We start from the raw sequence: 18,998 nt of genomic DNA on the forward strand, positions 1-18,998 counted from the left end.
TTCAGCCTATCACCAGCCGCAGCGATGTCCCGCCTCTGCTGGTGATAGGCTGAAGCTCCGTGTGACGTGCCGGACTAACAGGAAGTAAGAAGAATACAGCCCGGGGACCGAACACCTGTACCGGAGCTCCGCGGGCTCGTTGGCAGGTAAGAAAAGTGCGTTTTATTAAAAATTCCACATCCCTAAAAGAATCGATTCAAAAATATTTTGAATCGATTCTGTATCGGCAAATGAAAAATCGCGATTATCGCGAGAATCGATTTTTTCTTACATCCCTATTGCTGGCACTGCTGTGGGGTGGTTTGGCTGGCATTGTTGCGGAGGCACTGTGGCTGGCACTGCTGTGGGGGTGGTTTGGCTGGCACTGCTGTGGGGGTGGTTTGGCTGGCATTGTTGCGGAGGCACTGTGGCTGGTACTGCTGTGGGGGTGGTTTGGCTGGCACTGCTGTGGGGGTGGTTTGGCTGGCACTGCTGTGGGGGTGGTTTGGCTGGCACTGCTGTGGGGATACTGTGGCTGGCACTGCTGTGGGGATACTGTGGCTGGCACTGCTGTGGGGATACTGTGGCAGGCACTGCTGTGGGGGTGGTTTGGCTGGCACTGTTGTGGGGGTGGTTTGGCTGGCACTGTTGTGAAGGTGCTGTGGCTGGCACTGCTGTGGTGGTGGTTAGGCTGGCACTTTTGTGGGGGTGGTTTGTCTGGCACTGTTGTGGAGGCGCTGTGGCTGGCACTGCTGTGGGGGTGGTTTAGCTGGCACTGTTGTGAAGGTGCTGAGGCTAGCACTGCTGTGGGGGTACTGTGGCTGGCACTGCTTTGGAAGCGCTGTGGTTGACACTGCTTTGGGAGTGCTGTGGTTGACACTGCTTTGGGAGTTCTGTGGTTGACACTGCTTTGGGAGCGCTGCGGCTGATACTGCCGCGGGGGAGTAATGCTATTCTATTTTAAGCAACCTAATCTAGCACTGTGGGCAAAACTGATACCCTGTCTTATGCCTACTACAGGATCTGCAGGGGTGGAGCATAACACAGGGATTCTCTCATTGGTGCTACTTGAATCTCTGCTTATGCTCCACCTCCTGGGGACCTTCACTAAGCACAAGAATAGTGTCTCAGTATTACCCTAAATACTCCTTTAGGCTTTATTGTGGTGCAGTGGAAAAATGATCCTTCCACTAATGAAAAAAAACAACTTCCTATATTCACTGTTACAGTATGGTTTCTACACTGTGGCCGCCTAGTTTCCTCCACTGTGTCAGATCCCACCCACCGGTTTCAATTTCCCTTCATTTCACAGGCAGCAGTTGATAACAATGATGAATTACTGTATAAATGAAAAAAAATGTAAGAATTAAGCCTGAGGATGTCATCGATGTATCGTTATGTTTTGACTAAGGCTTTTTGGGAGAACAATCTATGAGATCCTGAAAAGTGACTGAGATACTGAATCAGCAAATCCTGACATTTGTGCAAAAATTCCTGTGTTGCTAATGTTTATTCCTGTGTTACTAATGTTTGTTCCAGTGTTACTAATGTTTAAGAGTTGGCGGTCTCGACGGGATGATTGTATGACCATAAACAGATAGTGAAGATGACACCTATGCGACTGGATATCTGTCCATTTCTACCCGACTCCATAATAAACAGAACAATCATAGGGTTAAAGGGACAAACCTTTTTTTTATATATCAACTGGCTCCGGAAAGTTAAACAGATTTGTAAATTACTTCTACTAAAAAATCTTAATCCTTCCAATAGTTATTAGCTTCTGAAGTTGAGTTGCTGCTTTCTGATGACTCACGTCCCGGGAGCTGTGCAGTTCCTATGGGGATATTCTCCCATCATGCACAGCTCCCGGGACGTGACATCATCATTGAGCAGTTAGACAGAAAACTTCAGAAGCTAATAACTATTGGAAGGATTAAGATTTTTTAATAGAAGTAATTTACAAATCTGTTTAACTTTCCGGAGCCAGTTGATATATATAAAAAAAAAGGTTTTGCCTGGAATACCCCTTTAAGTATTTCTGGCCATGAATGAGTGGCGGTATTTATAGCGTAAACATCACTTACGGCTGCCATGGAGTTGATGCGGTCGATGTAATAGTCTGGCCAGCTAGTAGCCAACTTATTCGGATCTTCTTGTTCCTGCAACAAATATAATTGAATAAAAGATAAGAGGCCGAGTGATCATTGATTTTCATCAATCAATAAAAAGTAACATATTCTGTAAATGTGGGGAATTTGCAGCAATTTCTATTTCAAGGTTGTTGTTTTTTTATTTTTTATTTTTATTTTTTTTTATGTTTCATTAACAAGTAACCCATTAGATCTTATTTTACTGATGATTTGTAAAAAAAAAAATGGGTCCTTAAAATGAATGGTCCTTGTGGGCTCAAGGGACCACATTGTATTTGTATTTATGGGTCGTTCTATAGTCACCAGGTTGAATACACAGCAATACCATACTAAACAAGAAAATCTGAGAAAATACCTAAATCCTCGCTGATCCATAACTAGTAACATCTTCCAGATGGAATCTTATGTAACTAGAATATTTTAGCATTTATTAAAAAATAACTATTAATAGTAGTATAAAAAGAAAAGGAAGGAAGAGGGGACCATCATTTATACATATCAAACCATGTTTACTCCATATGTGAGGGGGAAAACAGATTTAGAAACTAATTAAAATACAATGAACAAAACACAAAAGAAACTAAACAATGTAATAATTAACTTCAATAGATATCTGGAGCTTTTTTTTCTTCTAGTTCTAGCACAGATGACAGCTTTGCTGAAAAGACCAAGACAGAATGAACAGTCATCTCATTATCATAAGAGGGCGGGGTCTGCAGAGACATCTCATTATCATTAGAGGGCGGGGTCAGTAAAATCATCTCATTATCATTAGAGGGCGGGGATAGCAGAGTCATCTCATTATCATTAGAGGGCGCAGTCAGAAGAGTCATCTTATTATCATTAGAGGGAGGGGTCAGCAGAGTCATCTCATTATCATTAGAGGCCGGGTCAGTAAAATCATCTCATTATCATTAGAGGGCGGGATAGCAGAGTTATCTCATTATCATTAGAGGGCGGGATAGCAGAGTCATCTCATTATCATTAGAGGGCGGGATAGCAGAGTCATCTCATTATCATTAGAGGGCGGGATAGCAGAGTCATCTCATTATCATTAGAGGACACAGTCAGAAGAGTCATCTCATTATCATTAGGGGGCGGGGTCAGCAGTCATCTCATTATCATTGGAGGGCGGGGTCAGCAGAGTCATCTTATTATCATTAGAGGGAGGGGTCAGCAGAGTCATCTTATTATCATTAGAGGGAGGGCTCAGCAGAGTCATCTTATTATCATTAGAGGGAGGGGTCAGCAGAGTCATCTTATTATCATTAGAGGGAGGGGTCAGCAGAGTCATCTCATTATCATTAGTGGGAGGGGTCAGAAGAGTAAATTCATCATCATTAAAGGGCGGGGTCAGCAGAGTTATCTCATTATCATTAGAGGGAGGGGTCAGCAGAGTCATCTCTTTATCATTAGAGTAAGTGGTCAGCAGAGTCATCTCTCAATCATTAGGGGGCAGGGTCAGCAGAGTCATCTCTTTATCATTAGGGGAGGGGTCAGCAAAGTCAATTAATTATCATTAGAGGGCGGGGTCAGGAGAGTCATCTTATTATCATTAGAGTGAGAGGTCAGGACAGTCATCTCATTATCATTAGAGGGAGGAGTCAGCAGAGTCATCTCATTATCATCGGAGGGCGGGGTCACCAGAGTCATCTCATTATCATTTGAGGGCGGAGTCAGTAGAATAAACTCATTATCATTAGAGGGCGGGGTCCGCAGAGTCATCTCACTTATAGACACAGACAACTATCTATTCAGACAAGTTTGTTCTCCAATATGGCCGCCTATACATCATATTTCCCTCTTTTTTTGGAGACCATAACACAGACATCCCCCTCTGGGCCCGGGCCCTGTCAGCACCCTCACCACAGATGTGTATTTTCCTATGAACCTTATCGGTGCGGAGATTAAATGATTCAGACTTTTTGGAAGCAAAGATTTTATTTTATTTATTTTTTTATATATTTTTCTGTATTCTGGAGGCTGTGGCCTGACCCTCCTCCAGCACTGTGATCCCCCAATGTTTCTACCATGTGTCTCCGCTCCTCGGGTCGGGGATTAGCTGCTGCAAATTACCCGGATTGCTCTTACTTTACTGCCGGGAGCTGATGCCCAGAAGAGCGCGGTGCGGCGATCACCACGTCTACTATTTCACCGTCCCCCGTTCATCTCCTCGTCCTCACGTATCTTATTCTATCTCAGATCCAGCGAGTGGATTTGTCATTATATATTACAACACGATCTGACATCACTTTAAAAGCGGAAAAAGGCTTTTCTCCCCGACACTGCGCATTTTATGGCTTTCTGAAACCACAAGAATCAGCGAAGGGGGATAAACCCAACACCGGCCGCAGAATAATGGAATCGTATAAAGGAGTAATGGAGTCATAAAGTGGTCAGAGGAGGCCATTAATAGGGGACACGGGAGGATATAGGTGGAGGAACCAGTGGCAAAATCCCAAAAGATTGTCCAGTGGTGAACATAGAAGATGGAGGCCCACTGAGAAAATTTATTTGGGGTGATTGATGCAGACGACCCCCACATCAACCTGGGCACTTGGGGCCATTTTGTTGCCATTGGACCCATCACTGGCCTCAGGATAATGGAAACATATAAAGGAATAATGGTGTTGGAGAGAGGTCAAAGGAGGTCATTGATCTGCTGGAAGGGACATGGGTGCAATAACTGGAGGAACTGGAGGCAAAGCCCCAAAAGATGTTGGACATGGGCGGACATTGAAGATGGGGGCCCACGGATAAAAAGTATAGCATGGATAGTACCAGTGTCCTATAATACATATAATACCAGTGTCCTATAATACAGATAATACCAGTGTCCTATAATACAGATAATACCAGTGTCCTATAATACAGATAATACCAGTGTCCTATAATACATATAATACCAGTGTCCTATAATACATATAATACCAGTGTCCTATAATACAGATAATACCAGTGCCCTATAATACAGATAATACCAGTGTCCTATAATATAGATAATACCGGTGCCCTATAATACATATAATACCGGTGTCCTATAATACAGATAATACCAGTGTCCTATAATACAGATAATACCAGTGCCCTATAATACAGATAATACCAGTGTCCTATAATACATATAATACCAGTGTCCTATAATACAGATAATACCAGTGTCCTATAATACAGATAATACCAGTGTCCTATAATACAGATAATACCAGTGTCCTATAATACATATAATACCAGTGCCCTATAATACAGATAATACCAGTGTCCTATAATACAGATAATACCAGTGTCCTATAATACAGATAATACCAGTGTCCTATAATACAGATAATACCAGTGCCCTATAATACAGATAATACCAGTGTCCTATAATACAGATAATACCAGTGTCCTATAATACAGATAATACCAGTGTCCTATAATACAGATAATACCAGTGTCCTATAATACATATAATACCAGTGTCCTATAATACATATAATACCAGTGTCCTATAATACAGATAATACCAGTGCCCTATAATACATATAATACCAGTGTCCTATAATACATATAATACCAGTGTCCTATAATACAGATAATACCAGTGTCCTATAATACAGATAATACCAGTGTCCTATAATACATATAATACCAGTGTCCTATAATACAGATAATACCAGTGTCCTATAATACAGATAATACCAGTGCCCTATAATACAGATAATACCAGTGTCCTATAATACAGATAATACCAGTGTCCTATAATACATATAATACCAGTGTCCTATAATACAGATAATACCAGTGTCCTATAATACATATAATACCAGTGTCCTATAATACATATAATACCAGTGTCCTATAATACATATAATACCAGTGTCCTATAATACAGATAATACCAGTGTCCTATAATACATATAATACCAGTGTCCTATAATACATATAATACCAGTGTCCTATAATACATATAATACCAGTGTCCTATAATACATATAATACCAGTGTCCTATAATACATATAATACCAGTGCCCTATAATACATATAATACCAGTGTCCTATAATACAGATAATACCAGTGTCCTATAATACAGATAATACCAGTGCCCTATAATACAGATAATACCAGTGTCCTATAATACAGATAATACCAGTGTCCTATAATACAGATAATACCAGTGTCCTATAATACAGATAATACCAGTGTCCTATAATACAGATAATACCAGTGTCCTATAATACATATAATACCAGTGTCCTATAATACAGATAATACCAGTGTCCTATAATACAGATAATACCAGTGTCCTATAATACATATAATACCAGTGTCCTATAATACAGATAATACCAGTGTCCTATAATACAGATAATACCAGTGTCCTATAATACAGATAATACCAGTGTCCTATAATACAGATAATACCAGTGTCCTATAATACAGATAATACCAGTGTCCTATAATACAGATAATACCAGTGCCCTATAATACATATAATACCAGTGTCCTATAATACAGATAATACCAGTGCCCTATAATACATATAATACCAGTGTCCTATAATACAGATAATACCAGTGTCCTATAATACAGATAATACCAGTGTCCTATAATACAGATAATACCAGTGTCCTATAATACATATAATACCAGTGCCCTATAATACAGATAATACCAGTGTCCTATAATACAGATAATACCAGTGCCCTATAATACATATAATACCAGTGTCCTATAATACATATAATACCAGTGTCCTATAATACAGATAATACCAGTGTCCTATAATACAGATAATACCAGTGTCCTATAATACATATAATACCAGTGTCCTATAATACAGATAATACCAGTGTCCTATAATACAGATAATACCAGTTGTCACGATGCCGGCTGGCAGGTAGTGGATCCTCTGTGCCAGAGAGGGATTGGCGTGGACCGTGCTAGAGGATCGGTTCTAAGTCACTACTGGTTTTCACCAGAGCCCGCCGCAAAGCGGGATGGTCTTGCTGCGGCGGTAGTGACCAGGTCGTATCCCCTAGCAACGGCTCAACCTCTCTGGCTGCTGAAGATAGGCGCGGTACAAGGGAGTAGACAGAAGCAAGGTCGGACGTAGCAGAAGGTCGGGGCAGGCAGCAAGGATCGTAGTCAGGGGCAACGGCAGAAGGTCTGGAATCACAGGCAAGGAACACACAAGGAACGCTTTCACTGGCACTAGGGCAACAAGATCCGGCGAGGGAGTGAAGGGGAAGTGAGGTGATATAGGGAAGTGCACAGGTGTAAACACTAATTGGAACCACTGCACCAATCAGCGGTGCAGTGGCCCTTTAAATCGCAAAGACCCGGCGCGCGCGCGCCCTAGGGAGCGGGGCCGCGCGCGCCGGGACAGAACTGACGGGGAGCGAGTAAGGTACGGGAGCCGGGGTGCGCATCGCGAGCGGGCGCTACCCGCATCGCGAATCGCATCCCGGCCGGAGGTAGTAACGCAGCGCCCCGGGTCCGTGGAACCGACCGGGGCGCTGCAGTGAGGGAAGTGTAGCGAGCGCTCCGGGGAGGAGCGGGGACCCGGAGCGCTCGGCGTAACAGTACCCCCCCCCTTGGGTCTCCCCCTCTTCTTGGGGCCTGAGAACCTGAGGATCAGACTTTTGTCCAGGATATTGTCCTCAGGTTCCCAGGACCTCTCTTCTGGACCACAACCCTCCCAATCCACTAAAAAAAAAGTTCTTCCCCTGACCTTTTTAGAGGCCAAAATCTCTTTGACAGAGAAGATGTCCGAGGAGCCGGAAACAGGAGTGGGAGGAACAGATTTAGGAGAAAAACGGTTGAGGATGAGAGGTTTAAGAAGAGAGACGTGAAAGGCATTAGGGATACGAAGAGAAGGAGGAAGAAGAAGTTTGTAAGAGACAGGATTAATTTGACACAAAACTTTAAAAGGACCAAGATAGCGTGGTCCCAACTTATAGCTCGGGACACGGAAACGGACATATTTAGCGGAGAGCCATACCTTGTCTCCAGGGGAAAAAATGGGAGGAGCTCTTCTTTTCTTATCTGCGAATCTCTTCATGCGAGAAGAAGCCTGTAAGAGAGAATTTTGGGTCTCTTTCCATATGGTGGAAAGATCACGAGAAATTTCATCCACAGCGGGCAGACCAGAGGGCAAGGGGGTAGGGAGGGGGGGAAGAGGGTGACGGCCGTACACCACGAAAAACGGAGATTTGGAGGAAGATTCAGAGATTCTGAAATTATACGAGAATTCGGCCCAAGGTAGAAGATCTGCCCAGTCATCCTGGCGGGAGGAAACAAAATGTCGTAAATAGTCACCCAAGATCTGGTTAATTCTCTCTACTTGTCCATTGGATTGAGGATGGTATGCAGAAGAAAAATTTAATTTAATCTTGAGTTGTTTACAGAGAGCCCTCCAGAATTTAGACACAAATTGGACGCCTCTATCCGAGACGATCTGTGTAGGCAACCCGTGAAGACGAAAAATGTGTACAAAAAATTGTTTAGCCAACTGAGGCGCTGAAGGAAGACCAGGAAGAGGGATGAAATGTGCCATTTTGGAGAATCGATCAACGACCACCCAAATAACAGTGTTGCCATGGGATGGGGGTAAGTCAGTAATAAAATCCATACCAATCAGAGACCAAGGTTGTTCGGGGACAGGTAGAGGATGAAGAAAACCAGCGGGCTTCTGGCGAGGAGTCTTATCCCGGGCACAGATAGTGCAGGCTCGCACAAAGTCCACCACATCAGTCTCTAGAGTCGGCCACCAATAGAAGCGAGAGATGAGTTGCACAGATTTCTTGATGCCCGCATGACCTGCGAGATGGGAGGAGTGACCCCATTTGAGGATCCCAAGGCGTTGGCGTGGAGAAACAAAGGTCTTTCCTGGAGGAGTTTGCCTGATGGAGGCTGGAGAAGTGGAAATCAGGCAGTCAGGAGGAATGATGTGTTGAGGAGAGAGTTCAATTTCAGAGGCATCTGAGGAACGAGAGAGAGCATCGGCCCTAATGTTTTTATCAGCAGGCCGAAAGTGAATTTCAAAATTAAATCGGGCAAAGAACAGAGACCACCTGGCCTGACGAGGATTCAGCCGTTGGGCAGACTGGAGGTAGGAGAGGTTCTTGTGATCGGTGTAAATAATAACTGGAAATCTTGATCCCTCCAGCAGATGCCTCCATTCCTCAAGTGCTAATTTAATGGCTAGAAGCTCTCGATCCCCGATGGAGTAGTTCCTCTCCGCCGGAGAGAAGGTCCTGGAAAAAAAACCACAAGTAACAGCATGCCCGGAAGAGTTTTTTTGTAGAAGGACAGCTCCAGCTCCCACTGAGGAGGCATCAACCTCCAATAGGAAGGGTTTAGATGGGTCAGGTCTGGAGAGCACGGGAGCCGAAGAAAAGGCAGACTTGAGTCGTTTAAAGGCGTCTTCCGCTTGAGGAGGCCAAGACTTGGGATCGGCATTTTTTTTTGTTAAAGCCACAATAGGAGCCACAATGGTAGAAAAATGTGGAATAAATTGCCTGTAATAATTGGCGAACCCCAAAAAACGTTGGATGGCACGGAGTCCGGAGGGGCGTGGCCAATCTAAGACGGCAGAGAGTTTATCTGGATCCATTTGTAGTCCCTGGCCAGAGACCAAGTATCCTAGAAAAGGAAGAGATTGGCATTCAAACAGACATTTCTCTATTTTGGCATAGAGTTGATTATCACGAAGTCTCTGAAGAACCATACGGACATGCTGGCGGTGTTCTTCAAGATTGGCAGAAAAAATCAGGATATCGTCCAGATATACAACAACACAGGAGTATAGTAGATCACGAAAAATTTCATTAACAAAGTCTTGGAAGACGGCAGGGGCGTTGCATAGACCAAAGGGCATGACCAGATACTCAAAGTGTCCATCTCTGGTGTTAAATGCCGTTTTCCATTCATCCCCCTCTCTGATGCGGATGAGATTATAAGCACCTCTTAAGTCCAGTTTGGTAAAAATATGGGCACCTTGGAGACGATCAAAGAGTTCAGAGATGAGGGGTAGGGGGTAGCGGTTCTTAACCGTGATTTTATTAAGACCGCGGTAGTCAATGCAAGGACGTAGAGAGCCATCTTTTTTGGACACAAAGAAAAATCCGGCTCCGGCAGGAGAGGAGGATTTACGGATAAAGCCCTTTTTTAAATTTTCTTGGACGTATTCAGACATGGCAAGAGTCTCTGGGACGGACAGAGGATAGATTCTGCCCCGGGGTGGAGTAGTGCCCGGGAGGAGGTCAATGGGACAATCATAAGGCCTGTGAGGAGGTAGAGTCTCAGCTTGTTTTTTGCAAAAAACGTCCGCAAAGTCCATATAGGCCTTAGGGAGACCGGTTACATGAGGAAGCACAGGGACACGGCAAGGTTTACTGGGAACCGGTTTTAAGCAGTCCTTGGAACAAGAGGGCCCCCAACTCTTGATCTCCCCAGTGGACCAATCCAGGATTGGGGAATGGAGTTGAAGCCAGGGAAGTCCAAGAAGGATTTCAGAAGTGCAATTGGGGAGGACCAACAGTTCAATCCTCTCGTGATGAGATCCGATGCACATTAGAAGGGGCTCCGTGCGGAAACGTATAGTACAGTCCAATCTTTCATTGTTTACACAATTGATGTAGAGGGGTCTGGCGAGACTGGTCACCGGGATGTTGAACCTGTTGACGAGAGAGGCTAAGATGAAATTTCCTGCAGATCCAGAGTCCAAGAAGGCCACAGCAGAGAAGGAGAAGGCAGAGGCAGACATCCGCACAGGCACAGTAAGACGTGGAGAAGCAGAGTAGACATCAAGGACTGTCTCACCTTTGTGCGGAGTCAGCGGACGTCTTTCCAGGCGGGGAGGACGGATAGGACAATCCTTCAGGAAGTGTTCGGTACTAGCACAGTACAGGCAGAGATTCTCCATGCGGCGTCGTGTCCTCTCTTGGGGTGTCAGGCGAGACCGGTCGACCTGCATAGCCTCCACGGCGGGAGGCACAGGAACAGATTGCAGGGGACCAGAGGAGAGAGGAGCCGGGGAGAAGAAACGCCTCGTGCGAACAGAGTCCATATCCTGGCGGAGCTCCTGACGCCGTTCGGAAAAACGCATGTCAATGCGAGTGGCAAGATGGATGAGTTCATGTAGGTTAGCAGGGATTTCTCGTGCGGCCAGAACATCTTTAATGTTGCTGGATAGGCCTTTTTTAAAGGTCGCGCAGAGTGCCTCATTATTCCAGGATAATTCTGAAGCAAGGGTACGGAACTGTACGGCATACTCGCCAACGGAAGAATTACCCTGGACCAGGTTCAACAGGGCAGTCTCAGCAGAAGAGGCTCGGGCAGGTTCCTCAAAGACACTTCGAATTTCCGAGAAGAAGGAGTGTACAGAGGCAGTGACGGGGTCATTGCGGTCCCAGAGCGGTGTGGCCCAAGCCAGGGCTTTTCCAGACAGCAGGCTGACTACGAAAGCCACCTTAGACCTTTCAGTGGGGAACTGGTCCGACATCATCTCCAAGTGTAATGAACATTGGGAAAGAAAGCCACGGCAAAACTTAGAGTCCCCATCAAATTTATCCGGCAAGGATAGTCGTATTCCAGAAGCGGCCACTCGCTGCGGAGGAGGTACAGGAGCTGGCGGAGGAGATGATTGCTGGAGCTGTGGTAGTAACTGTTGTAGCATAACAGTCAGTTGAGACAGCTGTTGGCCTTGTTGCGCAATCTGTTGTGACTGCTGGGCGACCACCGTGGTGAGGTCAGCGACAACTGGCAGAGGAACTTCAGCGGGATCCATGGCCGGATCTACTGTCACGATGCCGGCTGGCAGGTAGTGGATCCTCTGTGCCAGAGAGGGATTGGCGTGGACCGTGCTAGAGGATCGGTTCTAAGTCACTACTGGTTTTCACCAGAGCCCGCCGCAAAGCGGGATGGTCTTGCTGCGGCGGTAGTGACCAGGTCGTATCCCCTAGCAACGGCTCAACCTCTCTGGCTGCTGAAGATAGGCGCGGTACAAGGGAGTAGACAGAAGCAAGGTCGGACGTAGCAGAAGGTCGGGGCAGGCAGCAAGGATCGTAGTCAGGGGCAACGGCAGAAGGTCTGGAATCACAGGCAAGGAACACACAAGGAACGCTTTCACTGGCACTAGGGCAACAAGATCCGGCGAGGGAGTGAAGGGGAAGTGAGGTGATATAGGGAAGTGCACAGGTGTAAACACTAATTGGAACCACTGCACCAATCAGCGGTGCAGTGGCCCTTTAAATCGCAAAGACCCGGCGCGCGCGCGCCCTAGGGAGCGGGGCCGCGCGCGCCGGGACAGAACTGACGGGGAGCGAGTAAGGTACGGGAGCCGGGGTGCGCATCGCGAGCGGGCGCTACCCGCATCGCGAATCGCATCCCGGCCGGAGGTAGTAACGCAGCGCCCCGGGTCCGTGGAACCGACCGGGGCGCTGCAGTGAGGGAAGTGTAGCGAGCGCTCCGGGGAGGAGCGGGGACCCGGAGCGCTCGGCGTAACACCAGTGTCCTATAATACAGATAATACCAGTGCCCTATAATACATATAATACCAGTGTCCTATAATACATATAATACCAGTGTCCTATAATACAGATAATACCAGTGTCCTATAATACATATAATACCAGTGCCCTATAATACATATAATACCAGTGTCCTATAATATATATAATACCAGTGTCCTATAATATATATAATACCAGTGTCCTATAATACATATAATACCAGTGTCCTATAATACATATAATACCATAGTCCTATAATACAGATAATACCAGTGTCCTATAATACAGATAATACCAGTGTCCTATAATACAGATAATACCAGTGTCCTATAATACATATAATACCAGTGTCCTATAATACAGATAATACCAGTGTCCTATAATACAGATAATACCAGTGTCCTATAATACAGATAATACCAGTGTCCTATAATATATATAATACCAGTGTCCTATAATACATATAATACCAGTGCCCTATAATACATATAATACCAGTGTCCTATAATACATATAATACCAGTGTCCTATAATACAGATAATACCAGTGTCCTATAATACAGATAATACCAGTGCCCTATAATACATATAATACCAGTGTCCTATAATACATATAATACCAGTGTCCTATAATACATATAATACCAGTGTCCTATAATACAGATAATACCAGTGTCCTATAATATATATAATACCAGTGTCCTATAATACATATAATACCAGTGTCCTATAATACATATGTTACGCCGAGCGCTCCGGGTCCCTGCTCCTCCCCGGAGCGCTCACGGCGTCTCTCTCCCTGCAGCGCCCCGGTCAGTCCCGCTGACCGGGAGCGCTGCACTGTCATGGCCGTCGGGGATGCGATTCGCACAGCGGGACGCGCCCGCTCGCGAATCGCATCCCAGGTCACTTACCCGTCCCGGTCCCCGGCTGTCATGTGCTGGCGCGCGCGGCTCCGCTCTCTAGGGCGCGCGCGCGCCAGCTCTCTGAGACTTAAAGGGCCAGTGCACCAATGATTGGTGCCTGGCCCAATTAGCTTAATTGGCTTCCACCTGCTCCCTGGCTATATCTGATCACTGCCCCTGCACTCCTTTGCCGGATCTTGTTGCCTTGTGCCAGTGAAAGCGTTTAGTGTTGTCCAAGCCTGTGTTACCTGAACTCCTGCTACCCATCCTGACTACGAACCTTGCCGCCTGCCCCCGACCTTCTGCTACGTCTGACCTTGCCTCTGCCTAGTCCTTCTGTCCCACGCCTTCTCAGCAGTCAGCGAGGTTGAGCCGTTGCTAGTGGATACGACCTGGTTGCTACCGCCGCAGCAAGACCATCCCGCTTTGCGGCGGGCTCTGGTGAACACCAGTAGCCTCTTAGAACCGGTCCACCAGCACGGTCCACGCCAATCCCTCGCTGACACAGAGGATCCACTACCAGTAAGCCGAATCGTGACAGTAGATCCGGCCATGGATCCCGCTGAGGTGCCGCTGCCAAGTCTCGCTGACCTTACCACGGTGGTCGCTCAGCAATCGCAGCAAATTGCCCAACAAGGACAGCAGCTGTCGCAGTTGACCGCCACGTTACAGCAACTTCTGCCTCTGCTACAGCAGCAACCATCTCCTCCGCCAGCTCCTGCACCTCCTCCGCAGCGAGTGGCCGCTCCTAGCCTCTGCTTGTCCCTGCCGGACAAATTTGATGGGGACTCTAGACTCTGCCGTGGATTTTTGTCTCAATGTTCCCTGCATATGGAGATGTTGTCGGACTTGTTTCCTACAGAACGGTCTAAGGTGGCGTTCGTAGTGAGCCTTCTTTCAGGAAAGGCCTTTTCTTGGGCCACACCGATCTGGGACCGCAATGATCCTGCCACAGCCACAGTCCAGTCCTTCTTCGCTGAAGTCCGGAGTGTCTTCGAGGAACCAGCCCGAGCTTCTTCTGCCGAGACTGCCCTGCTGAACCTGGTCCAGGGTAATTCTTCAGTTGGCGAGTACGCCATCCAATTTCGTACTCTTGCTTCTGAATTATCATGGAATAATGAGGCTCTCTGCGCGACCTTTAAAAAAGGCCTATCCAGTAGCATCAAGGATGTGCTGGCCGCACGAGAGATTCCTGCCAACCTGCAAGAACTTATCCATTTGGCCACACGCATTGACATGCGTTTTTCTGAGAGACATCAGGAGCTCCGCCAGGAAAAAGACTTAGATCTCTGGGCACCTCTCCCACAGTCTCCGTTGCAATCTACGCCTGGGCCTCCCGCCGAGGAGGCCATGCAAGTGGATCGGTCTCGCCTGACCCAGGAAGAGAGGAATCGCCGTAGGGAAGAAAATCTTTGTCTGTACTGTGCCAGTACCGAGCATTTCTTGGTGGATTGCCCTATTCGTCCTTCACGTCTGGGAAACGCACGCACGCACCCAGCTCACGTGGGTGTGGCGTCTCTTGGTTCTAAGTCTGCTTCTCCACGTCTCACGGTGCCCGTGCGGATCTCTCCTTCTGCCAACTCCTCCCTCTCAGCCGTGGCCTGCTTGGACTCTGGTGCCTCTGGGAATTTTATTCTGGATTCTCTGGTGAATAAATTCCGCATCCCGGTGACCCGTCTCGTCAAGCCGCTCTACATTTCCGCGGTCAACGGAGTCAGATTGGATTGCACCGTGCGTTACAGCACAGAACCCCTCCTGATGTGTATTGGACCCCATCGCGAAGTGATTGAGCTCTTCGTCCTCCCCAACTGTACCTCTGAGGTCCTCCTCGGTCTGCCATAGCTCCGGCTTCATTCTCCCACCCTTGACTGGACCACCGGGGAGATCAAGAACTGGGACTCTGCCTGCCATAGGAAGTGCCTCTCCCCCCCTCCCAGTCCCGTCAGGCAAGCCTCAGTGCCTCCTCATGGCCCCCGTCCTGGTGACACACTGCCCCGTGCCAGGCTTCGCCCTCCGCCCTCCCTCCCCATTCCCACTCCTGCTGTACTGCCTGCCGTTGAGGAAACCCTCCATTCTTTCCCGGTGTCCTCGTCCCAGGTAAAACAGTTGTCGGACAAAAAAAGGGGGAGACCTAAGGGGGGGGGGTACTGTTACGCGGAGCGCTCACGGCGTCTCTCTCCCTGCAGCGCCCCGGTCTGTCCCGCTGACCGGGAGCGCTGCACTGTCATGGCCGTCGGGGATGCGATTCGCACAGCGGGACGCGCCCGCTCGCGAATCGCATCCCAGGTCACTTACCCGTCCCGATCCCCTGCTGTCATGTGCTGGCGCGCGCGGCTCCGCTCTCTAGGGCGCGCGCGCTCCAGCTCTCTGAGACTTAAAGGGCCAGTGCACCAATGATTGGTGCCTGGCCCAATTAGCTTAATTGGCTTCCACCTGGTCCCTGACTATATCTGATCACTTCCCCTGCACTCCCTTGCCGGATCTTGTTGCCTTGTGCCAGTGAAAGCGTTTAGTGTTGTCCAAGCCTGTGTTACCTGAACTCCTGCTATCCATATTGACTACGAACCTTGCCGCCTGCCCTGACCTTCTGCTACGTCTGACCTTGCCTCTGCCTAGTCCTTCTGTCCCACGCCTTCTCAGCAGTCAGTGAGGTTGAGCCGTTGCTAGTGGATACGACCTGGTTGCTACTGCCGCAGCAAGACCATCCCGCTTTGCGGCGGGCTCTGGTGAACACCAGTAGCCTCTTAGAACCGGTCCACCAGCACGGTCCACGCCAATCCCTCGCTGACACAGAGGATCCACTACCAGTAAGCCGAATCGTGACAACATATAATACCAGTGCCCTATAATACATATAATACCAGTGTCCTATAATACATATAATACCAGTGTCCTATAATACAGATAATACCAGTGCCCTATAATACAGATAATACCAGTGCCCTATAATACATATAATACCAGTGCCCTATAATACATATAATACCAGTGTCCTATAATACAGATAATACCAGTGCCCTATAATACATATAATACCAGTGCCCTATAATACAGATAATACCAGTGTCCTATAATACATATAATACCAGTGTCCTATAATACATATAATACCAGTGCCCTATAATACATATAATACCAGTGTCCTATAATACAGATAATACCAGTGTCCTATAATACATATAATACCAGTGTCCTATAATACATATAATACCAGTGTCCTATAATACATATAATACCAGTGTCCTATAATACAGATAATACCAGTGTCCTATAATACAGATAATACCAGTGTCCTATAATACATATAATACCAGTGTCCTATAATACAGATAATACCAGTGTCCTATAATACATATAATACCAGTGCCCTATAATATATATAATACCAGTGTCCTATAATACATATAATACCAGTGTCCTATAATACAGATAATACCAGTGTCCTATAATACAGATAATACCAGTGCCCTATAATACAGATAATACCAGTGCCCTATAATACAGATAATACCAGTGTCCTATAATACATATAATACCAGTGTCCTATAATACAGATAATACCAGTGCCCTATAATACATATAATACCAGTGTCCTATAATACAGATAATACCAGTGTCCTATAATACATATAATACCAGTGTCCTATAATACAGATAATACCAGTGTCCTATAATACAGATAATACCAGTGTCCTATAATACAGATAATACCAGTGTCCTATAATACAGATAATACCAGTGTCCTATAATAGATATAATACCAGTGTCCTATAATACAGATAATACCAGTGCCCTATAATACATATAATACCAGTGTCCTATAATACATATAATACCAGTGCCCTATAATACAGATAATACCAGTGTCCTATAATACAGATAATACCAGTGTCCTATAATACAGATAATACCAGTGCCCTATAATACATATAATACCAGTGCCCTATAATACAGATAATACCAGTGTCCTATAATACAGATAATACCAGTGCCCTATAATACATATAATACCAGTGCCCTATAATACAGATAATACCAGTGTCCTATAATACAGATAATACCAGTGCCCTATAATACATATAATACCAGTGCCCTATAATACATATAATACCAGTGTCCTATAATACATATAATACCAGTGCCCTATAATACAGATAATACCAGTGTCTTATAATACATATAATACCAGTGTCCTATAATACATATAATACCAGTGCCCTATAATACAGATAATACCAGTGCCCTATAATACAGATAATACCAGTGCCCTATAATACATATAATACCAGTGCCCTATAATACATATAATACCAGTGCCCTATAATACATATAATACCAGTGCCCTATAATACATATAATACCAGTGCCCTATAAAAAATATAATACCAGTGTCCTATAATACATATAATACCAGTGTCCTATAATACATATAATACCAGTGTCCTATAATACATATAATACCAGTGTCCTATAATACAGATAATACCAGTGTCCTATAATACAGATAATACCAGTGTCCTATAATACATATAATACCAGTGTCCTATAATACAGATAATACCAGTGCCCTATAATACATATAATACCAGTGCCCTATAATACATATAATACCAGTGCCCTATAATACAGATAATACCAGTGCCCTATAATACATATAATACCAGTGTCCTATAATACAGATAATACCAGTGCCCTATAATACAGATAATACCAGTGCCCTATAATACATATAATACCAGTGTCCTATAATACATATAATACCAGTGCCCTATAATACAGATAATACCAGTACCCTATAATACATATAATACCAGTGTCCTATAATACAGATAATACCAGTGTCCTATAATACATATAATACCAGTGTCCTATAATATATATAATACCAGTTGTCACGATGCCGGCTGGCAGGTAGTGGATCCTCTGTGCCAGAGAAGGATTGGCGTGGACCGTGCTAGTGGATCGGTTCTAAGTCACTACTGGTTTTCACCAGAGCCCGCCGCAAAGCGGGATGGTCTTGCTGCGGCGGTAGTGACCAGGTCGTATCCACTAGCAACGGCTCAACCTCTCTGACTGCTGAAGATAGGCGCGGTACAAGGGAGTAGACAGAAGCAAGGTCGGACGTAGCAGAAGGTCGGGGCAGGCAGCAAGGATCGTAGTCGGGGGCAACGGCAGGAGGTCTGGAACACAGGCTAGGAACACACAAGGAAACGCTTTCACTGGCACAATGGCAACAAGATCCGGCGAGGGAGTGAAGGGGGAGTGAGGTACAAATAGGGAGTGCACAGGTGAACACACTAATTGGAACCACTGCGCCAATCAGCGGCGCAGTGGCCCTTTAAATCGCAGAGACCCGGCGCGCGCGCGCCCTAGGGAGCGGGGCCGCGCGCGCCGGGACAGGACAGACGGAGAGCGAGTCAGGTACGGGAGCCGGGATGCGCATCGCGAGCGGGCGCCACCCGC

The 18,998-nt window shown here is 46.1% G+C and overlaps 1 protein-coding gene across 5 annotated transcripts in view; it reads right to left on the minus strand.

Annotated features, from left to right (window-relative positions):
• DAAM2 (dishevelled associated activator of morphogenesis 2) overlaps positions 1 to 18,998 on the minus strand; it is a 314,170-nt gene that overhangs the window by 133,502 nt on the left and 161,670 nt on the right. For all 5 annotated transcript variants that reach the window (XM_056568637.1, XM_056568633.1, XM_056568634.1 and 2 more), the window contains exon 4: positions 2,067 to 2,141. In XM_056568637.1, the coding sequence (XP_056424612.1) occupies positions 2,067 to 2,141 (75 nt within the window). The remainder of the gene's footprint in view (positions 1 to 2,066; positions 2,142 to 18,998) is intronic.

This window comes from Hyla sarda, chromosome 3 (assembly GCF_029499605.1).
Source record: "Hyla sarda isolate aHylSar1 chromosome 3, aHylSar1.hap1, whole genome shotgun sequence".
Classification (NCBI taxonomy): Eukaryota; Metazoa; Chordata; class Amphibia; order Anura; family Hylidae; genus Hyla; species Hyla sarda.